Source organism: Coptis chinensis, chromosome 8 (assembly GCF_015680905.1).
Source record: "Coptis chinensis isolate HL-2020 chromosome 8, ASM1568090v1, whole genome shotgun sequence".
Classification (NCBI taxonomy): Eukaryota; Viridiplantae; Streptophyta; class Magnoliopsida; order Ranunculales; family Ranunculaceae; genus Coptis; species Coptis chinensis.
In genome coordinates, this window is record NC_141463.1 from 75,913,096 (window position 1) to 75,922,280 (window position 9,185).

The 9,185-nt window shown below is 49.0% G+C and overlaps 1 protein-coding gene across 1 annotated transcript; it reads right to left on the reverse strand.

The window, feature by feature from the left end:
* Nucleotides 1–5,821: 5,821 nt before the first annotated feature.
* Nucleotides 5,822–6,160, reverse strand: LOC147483089 (uncharacterized). The gene has a single exon (XM_086579483.1). It carries the CDS (start codon nt 6,158–6,160, stop codon nt 5,822–5,824), a length of 339 nt encoding a protein of 112 aa, XP_086435609.1.
* Between the last annotated feature and the right edge of the window lie 3,025 nt (nt 6,161–9,185).

Consider the following 9,185-nt stretch of genomic DNA (forward strand, 5'->3'; position numbering starts at 1 on the left):
TTGACCAACTCCAAAACCATCATCCATAGGCACATATCATTTTCTTGGACCAACATTTTGGTGTAAAATTGTCTACTTTTGTTCTTTCTAAATCAACTCCTTACGGAGAAAGACATTTAGATGCACAAGTCGTAGGTACTTTTGGATTTATTTGCTTGAATCGCGAGCTACTGAGGAGGTATCTGAGAAGAAGAGTGATCTTTTTTTTTAATTTATTCTAACAAATGCAAGCAAGCACGCCTTTAAAGTTTGAGGTGCCCTCATCTTTAACTACTTTGTCCCTGTATTCTCGCACTCTGATCCTTCAAAGTTTCCAGAACTCTTTAAGCCAACATTTGCAGGTCGGCAACTTTGCAGTACCAAATACTCCTGCAACTTGCACCAAGGTAAAAAAAACAAATCAATTTTATGGGCAGCCTCAAGACATGATGGAAACCATCCTCTATGAAAGGAAAGGCTTAAGCTCATGAATTGTATTAATACATGGATCTAATTGCAGACAAACAAAATAAATTCCTTCCACATAGTCTAATAAGGATGGAGAAAAATAGTCAACATGTTTTTTTTTAAAACCTAAATTCAACTAATTCAATCAATGACTTTGGTGAGGTGCGGGAAAAGAGACAACATGCACACATTTTAGTGGGGATAGACACCTCATTTCTGCACATTTTCTTGGCAGCAGGCCACTTGCTCCACAGCCACACTATTTATTCTATTTTAGAAATACACCATGACTCACAGTAATTAGAAACAGTCTGTGGTTACAGGACTTAAATGGAGAAACTATTTATTTACAGTTAAGTGTTAACAAACACTTTGCTACACCCTAGCTGTTCGATCAGTGATACTTAACATTGTATATCAAATGGACACAATTCTAGCATAGTGTAGGCACATACCTAAGAACACACAACGTTTTTGCCACATGTCCTCATAAAAGTTATACGTATATGAACAATAACACCTAAAGTTTGAATTCGTGGGACTTTAGTTAATTAGTTGTAAGCCAATTGTTGTGACCTCCCTTTTCTCCTCCTCTCCTATCCTATTTATAATCCCCCTACTCTCCCTTGGGCCCTCCATCTGTCCCTTCATCTCTCAGTCTATGGATTGCCACGTGGTAAGTTCCCGTACGACGTTAAGGTTTTTCCCGTGCGGTTCTCATTGGCACGGTCCAGATGGTACAACTCAAGTCGGCTATCCTTCAAGGCCAGCGGCTCTCTTACTTTGTCGGTCCTCGACTCTCGGCCTCCATACTTGAGTCCCAGGTCCACGACCTTAAATAACAGGCCCTTCGTCCCACATCCAGTCCTCTTCCTGGATCCATTACCCGCCAGTCCCTCGGCCATCATAAATTGGGTCGCTACAATGCCCCCTCTCGAGTCCGCGAACCTCCTGAATGTTTGAGGGCTCGAGAACTCGATTTACCTGCTTTTTTTCCTTGGCTTCTGTTTCACACCTTCCTATCCTTGGCGCACGTGTCCCCCGCGTGCTTGGTTCGGGTCGCCTCGTTTCCTGCTCCTCCACGTGTCACCTATCCTCTGGTTCAACTGACGGCTCCTTAGTTTTCGATCCTATTCTTTTCCCATTTTACCCCCTTCACGCTTCAACTTCCACTCACTTCCTCTTTCCTTCTCATTTCTTTCTCACTTTTCTTCTTCTTCCTTACCAGACGCCATTTTTGAACTTCCCACTTTCTTCCCACACTACTCTCGCCCCATTTTGCATTCGACCCCTTCCCCTCTCTAGTTTTCCTCCCACTTCTCCACTCTATACACTTCGCCTGCTCAAGCGTTTGCTCTAGCTTGCTGCTGGATTGTTGCACCAGGTTGGTAATCTTTACTCTTACCTTTTGCATTTCTTTTTGTGAACCGTTCATATTCCTTAGCTCTCTCCCATGTCAGATTCCCAATCCGACGGTCCGACTTCTTCGCGGTCATATGCGGAGGAGAAGACTCCTCCGCCCCCCTCCTCCGCCTGATCCCACTGCGGCCCCCTCCACCACTGGGTGGCCTTTCAAACTTCCACCGCCTCCCCCACGCTCTCACCGACCTAATCTGGAAGCGATTAGGGTTGGCTATGGCATCCCGGACGACATCCTCCTCGAGCACGTGCCCGACGTGACTCACTTCCCTCATCTGGTCCCCTCCAAACCTGGATGCCTCGTGGTCACAGTTGGCCAAATTGTCTACGGCTTTGCGACTATCACCGTTCTCGACTAGATGTCGAAGTATGTAACCACTTCAACATTCCACCCTACCAGGGTATAGGCAATTTTTGGCGTATCATGTATGCCGCAAACTATTACAACCTCCACCATGAGCCCCGAATAGTCCTCCGCGACATAATTTCTCACTATTACATATAAAGAGTACCAAAGATGTGGCGTTGGATATCACTCTTTTCTGCGTCCGTCTCGTAAACAGTCCTTCATTCTCAAACTCACCACCTCGGACAAAACTTGGCATCATTACCCCCTGTACGTCTCTGGTAATTTCTTGTCCGCGGATGTTCCATCTTAAGTGACCCTCAACCATCTCACCTTCACCTTTTCGCGGTGAGTTCGCTTTCTTGCCTCTCTTTCTTATATTGACTATGCTTTGCGGACTCACTTCTTATCTTTATTTCTCTTAAATGCGGGTTGGAAGTCCGACTCCAAATCCCGATTTTACGCCGGCTTGAAGTCCGCCATCTTTGAACAAATCCATAACTGGGCTCTTCTCAAGTGAAGTTCTCGAAGATAGACCCTCCCACGGAACCCCTTATCGACCGACCCCTCTCTCGCACACCGGGTAAATACTCAACTCCATTTTATCGTCCATCGCCCCCAAAGAACGAAAAGCCTCGGCCCTTCACCGCCTCACTATCCGCTCTCCGCCCTTCCCTAAAATAAGCTCGCCGTCAGCGGCTTCACTCAGTAAAACCACCAAGTCTCGGGCCGTGGTTTCGGGCTCTAGAGGAGATAGTCGGAAGGTCCACCGCCCCACCTTCCTTCTCCGCCCGCCAATATACATCTCCTTCCTTCCGCTTCCTCCCCGTGGGACGATCAATATATTCCTCCAACTTCCTCCAAAGCCGACTTTCCGCCTCCACCCATGGACGTTTCCAAGATTAAACCGTTTCGACAAGTAACTTTCGACGATGAAGTGATCAAGTCCCTAACTCCCAAGCTGCCCGGCCTGTTTGTGTCCCCACGTCCGCGGATCTCGCCGTGAAGAGCCCCCACAAGCCGCCAGCAGATCATCTCCCATCGCAAAGCCTTTATCGCGGCTCCTCCGCCCCTCTCCACCCTCTACCAATCACGGCAAAGAAATCGCCGCCGCTTCTCCCCGGGTCCACGGCTCCGAAACTTTCTGCCCACAAGGTCTTGCGCGTCGCCGTCAATGTAGAGGATTCCGCTCTAGAAAACCCTCATTGTGGCCTCTCGCCATGTTCTACGGCTCCCATCTTCCCCGCGACTTGGCTTATGCCGATTCACGGGACCTTTGAACAGCATCACACCTCTCTGTATGCCGGCTGGGAGAAGGTATGTCTCTCTTGCCCACCTTTCACTTTCTGCTTTGCTCCTTATTCTGACTGCTTTTCCATCACTCTCTGTTTTGCCCCCTACTCTGACTGCTTTTCCCTCGCTAGGTGAGCTTGGACATGGCCTATATGATCCGCGGCCTCTTCTCGTCCCTGACTTCTGTGGAATCCTTAGAGAAAGAGGTCGGCGGTTCCAATGGACTAAGGGCCACCTGTGCACTCCTCCGAGCTGATCTGTCGGCCGCGGACATGGCCAAACTCCGAGCCGAAGATGAATTGAGGACCGCTGAAGCTTCCCACCAAGCCTTTATGGATGGAGTGAATGACCGTTTAAGCAAACAACGGGAAGCCCTTGTCCTCCAACATAAGGAGAATACGCCGCTTCCCGCGAACACACTTTCGGGACATGGAGGTACCGCGCGGATAAGCTTCAAAGCTCAAGCTGACAAACGCGTGGCCAAGAAGCTCGCTGAGGAACACGCGCGTTTACTCAAAGAAGGCCGACTCCTCCCAGAAAAGCCTCCCTCTCCCATGTCGGAAGATCCAGTAGCCACGGTCCCCATTGCCGCAGAGCAGCCTGTTTCTGGGTCAGTTGATGTTGCCCCCCTCGATCCGCTGCCTGAAGACTCTGTTTGTGAGGCCACCTCCCCGGGCCCTGTCTCGAGTGTTCTCGACCATGTTCCTCTTGTCGAAGATTTGTTGCAGACTTTAGACTAGCCCCACGTTGGCTGTCTGTTATTGTACTAGCTATCTTGTAACTGACTTTCCCAACTATGTGTGCCATTGATCTTATTTTTTCTCTTTCCCTTTTTACTTGTGTGTTGGTTTGATTAGGAACTGTTTCACTCTTCCCGATTATATGTATGATCTCTTAGCTTTAATTGCTGTTTTGTCTGACATATTGCTGTTCGTCCTTTCCTGCCTCTACTCTCTCTTATTTGGTCATTCTCTACACTGGGGCCTTCTCTCTTCTTGCCCCCACGTGCGATCCACGCCTCGCAGGAATGTCTCGTTTCCTTCGAGTCACTCGCCGACGACGAAGTTCCATCGAGGCAGCTCAACCTGCCGTGGACCCGATTTAAACAATTCGACCGCGGAAGGCTCCTCCCCACCGCGGCCCCTTTTGGAGTGGCTTCGCCGACCTGCTGGGCTTCTCTCTTTGCCCCCGGTGCAGCGTATGCCTTTCTTCTGCGGAAGGCTCTCTCAGATCCGCGGCTCTAACTCGAGGTGGACCTCTCGTCCTTGGGCGTCTCTTGCCCTCAAACCGTGTTTAGCCTGATTGTTACATTTTATGCAGGATGGCGAAATTTACTCCTCAAAAGTGCCATTGTATTATATATTTACAAACAGCTCCAGTGTATCGTTCTGGACTTTCATTACATTCAAACATAAAACTTTTTTAACATTCTCACATTCCATGGCTTTTCTAGCACTTTTTCTTCCGCTGTTCTTAACTTGTAAGTACCAGCTCCTCCTACGTCAACCACTGTGCGTCATTCTCTCTTAGTAGCCGTTTGTCGCGCCACTTTCGTTGTAATACGGCATCCCCCTACTCTCTGAAACTGCCGCGGCTTGACTCTCTTGTTATAACGTCTCTGAAGGCTGCGGTGATATTCCTCTAGTCTGATTCGCGCCGCATCTCTTCTCTCTTCTGCTAAAGTCATATCCGCTGCTAGTATGCCCTCGTTCAGCCCTGTCTCCACCGCTCTTATCCTCGTCGTGGCTGCTACCATTTCCGTGGGAATCACGGCCTCGACCCCATAAGCTAAAGATAATGGAGTTTCCCTGGTTGACGTTCGAGGCGTGGTCCTGTATGCCCAAAGAACATGACTCAGTTCATCTACCCATACTCCTTTCTTATCCTCTAGCTTCCTTTTGAGATTGTTCATAATGGCCTTGTTAGAAGACTCTGCCTGCCCGTTGCCTTCTGGATTGTATGGGGCCGAGAACCCCTGATTCACCTTTGTATGCTTGCAAGAACGCCTTCACCTTGGACCCGTGAATCGGGTTCCATTGTCCGCTATGATAATGTATGGCAACCCAAATCTACGTGATGATATTCTCCCACAAGAACTTGATCACATGAGTTTCCTTGACCTCGCAGGGCCACTGCCTCGATCCATTTGGTGAAATAATCTGTGGCCGCCAACATGAATCTCCTTTTGCCGGTAGCCATGGGCAGCGGACCCACTATATCCATTGCCCACATCGCAAAAGGCCACGGACTTGACATACTATGTAGTGGTTCCGCTGGCGCAAAGATCATCTGAGCGAACTTCTGGCACTTCTCACATCATTTAGCGTAGTCCACGGCATCTCTTTTCATTTGTGGCAAAAAGTAGCCCTGTGTTATCAATCTGTGCGCTGTTGTTCTGCCCGCTGAGTGACTTCCGCAATCTCCCCCATGCAACTCCGCCAGCACTTCTAGGGCTAACTTCGGCCCGAGACACTTTAGCAAAGGCCCACTGAAATTCCTTCGATATAGCTCCCCCTCTATGAGCACGTATCTCCGAGACGTCTGCTCCAGTCTCTTTTTCTCCCCTTTATCTTTCACCATGTTCCCCGACAAAAAACTCTTGATGGGTTTAATCCAACCCCCCTCTTCCTCCTCTGCCTGACATACCTCCGCCATTCTTTCCTCCCCCTCCTCTATACTAGGTTTCTCCAATCGCTTTACCTTTATCTCTCTCTTTAGATTCAGGGATTGCGGCCGCCACGTATGCTAGGGCGTCGGCATGTCTGTTCTCGCCGCGGCCCAAGTGTATGAACTTAACCTTCGCAAACCCGGCGGCCCTCTTTTGCAACACCTTCAAATATTTTACCATGCGTGGGCACCACGCTACAAACCCCCCATTTGCTTGGCACACTACCAAATTTGAGTCAGAATACACTGTCAATTCTTTCACCCCCACATCCTCCGCCATCCTCATGCCCGCTATTATCGCCTCATACTCGCCGTTATTTGATGCCGTGGAACCCTAACTTCAGGTTAATTCCATTCTCGTTGTTTTTCCGGCGTGACCAATACCACTCTATCCCACTACAAGTTAATGCGTGGTGACCCATCAGCGAAGACTCTCCATCCATTCCTTCAATCCTAGGGGTCCAACCAGTCCTGTTCCATGACCCTTTCCGGCTCCATGACCATCTCTTCTCCCCTGGGGTCCTCCTCTTTGGGAACTCGCTAAGAATTCCGCCACCGCTGTGCCTTTTCCATCGTTCTAATCGAGCATCAGATCGTCGTAAGAACTCAACATTCGCCCATTTCAAAGATCCTCCCCCGACTTCTCTCGCTTTCAATGCTTGCTTTAAAGGCAAATTTGTCACCACCACTACGGAGTGCGCCTCAAAGTATGGTTTCAACTTCAGGGCCGAGAACACCAACGCCAAGGCATATTTCTCTATTCTACTATATCGGGTCTCGGCTTCCAGCAGCGTTTTACTTTGGAAGTACACCGACTTTTCTAATTTACCCACAATCCTGACTAGTACCGAGATAATGGCATACTCCGTGACCCCCAAATATAAGTACAATTTCTCTCCCTGTTCCGGTCACGACAGCATAGGAGCCTTACCTAAATAACTCTTTAACTCTTGGAACGCCTCCTCGCACTCCGTGGTCCATTTGAAATTCCAAGTGTTTCTCAACAACCGATACAACGGCCTACACTTATCTGATGACTTTGAGATGAACCTATTCAAAGCCGCTACCCTTCCTGCAAGTCTCTGCACCTCCTTGACATCCTGAGGCGACGGCATCTCTACTAGGGCTCTTATCTGCTCGGGGTTGGCTTCTATTCCCCGGTGAGTAACTATGTACCCCAGGAACTTCCCTGTAGTAACGCCGAACGTACATTTCTCTAGATTAAGCTTTAAATTGTACAACCGCAGTATTTTAAACGTCTCTTTCAAACCCTCTAGATGCTCTTCCTCTGACATGCTCTTCTCCACCATGTCGTCTATGTAAATCTCAATCCCCTTTCGGATCTTGCTTTCGAACATTTTCTCCCCTAGCCGCTGAAATGTGGCCCCTGCGTTCTTCAATCCAAACGACATTCTTGTGTAGCAATACATCCCACCTTCCACTACGAAGGCTGTCTTCTCCTGATCTGGCCCATACATGGCCACCTGGTTATATCCCATTGACGCGTCCATGAAAGAAAATACTTTAAACCCCGCAGTTCTATCCACTAGCTCGTCTACTCTCGACATGGGGTAGCTGTCTTTGGGACATTCTGAATTCACGTCAGTGAAGTCGACGCACATCCGCACCTTGCCATTCTTCTTAGGTACCGCTACCACATTTGACAACCAGTCGGTAAACGACACCTCTCGTATTATACCTGCCCCTTTCAACCTCGCGACCTCCTCGCGAATTCCTTCGGCGTACCTCGGTCTGATTCCTCGCATCTTCTGTCTTACTGGCTTCGCATCTTCCCTTATATGTAACCTATGACATGCGAATTCTGGGTCTAATCCGGTGACTTCCTCAATCATCCATGCAAACACATCTTTGTTGGCAGACAAGAACCGTATTAACTTGCTCTTCCATTCCTCAGACAGACTGGACCCCACTGATGTGAACTTCTCCTCACCGTCCTCCCCCAAATTCACTATCTCTATCTCGTCCAAGGTCTTCGGTCCTTCCGTTAACTCCGCCGACCCCTCCCCGACGGGGCACTGTAATTGCTATGCCTGCCTCTTCCTGGAACGTGAGGTCTCTTCCTCTGATCCGTGGATCAATCTCTTCACTGTACTCTGGTGGCTGTTTTTTGCCGACACCTGATCCCCGCGGACCTCGTGTACCCCAGTAGGGGTAAGGGAACTGCTTTCATCTCGTGAATCCACCTCCTCCCCAGGATGACGTTGTACTGCGAGTCGACATTCACCACCTTAAATCTTGAAAACACTGTAACGGGTCCCGTGGTCACTGGGAGCAGAAGCTCCCCCAGGGGTTCCGTCATGCTTCCGTTGAACCTATACAAATTTGTTGGTGAGGGTCATAACTGCTTCCTTTCTATCTTCATTTCTTCCATTGCCCCTCTAAACAGTAAATCTACAACACTGCCGCAGTCCACCAACACCCTCTTTACTATGTAATTTTCCATAGCCACCGTGATCACCAACGCGTCCTCATGCGGGGAGTCGATGGCTCGAAGGTCCGCGTCGATGAACGTTATACTTTTCTTTCCTTTCATGCCCGGTAATCCCGCCATCTGTCTGCTGTCTCATGTACTGGCTTTGTACACTTTTACCTGCCGATTACGTCTCGGTGTGCATTGTGGCTCAATATCTCTCCACTGAAGATCACGTTGATCGTTCCCAGTATCCTCCCCTGGGCAGGCGCTTGCTCTCCCTTTTCCTCTTCCGTTATAAATTCCTTCAACAATTCCTTTCCTATCATCCTCTGAATTAACCATCTTAACGCATAGCAGCCGTTCATCTCATGATTGTGTATTTGATGATAGGCACAATAGGGTCTGCCTTGTACCTCCACTGGCTTGGTTCGTGGACCCTCATACCCCTGCAAATTCTGAATCAACGGTAGTATTTCACTCAACGATTTATTTAGTGGCACTTGCTCTTCTTCCCGCGATAGGCTTTTTGTCTCGACTCTCCTCCCCTAGCCTCTTTCGCTCCTCCTTTCGGCGGCGAAT

Coding starts and splice junctions, on each gene's coding strand:
- LOC147483089 (XM_086579483.1), bottom strand. CDS start 6,160: ATGGCGGAGGTATGTCAGGCAGAGGAGGAAGAGGGGGGTTGGATTAAA.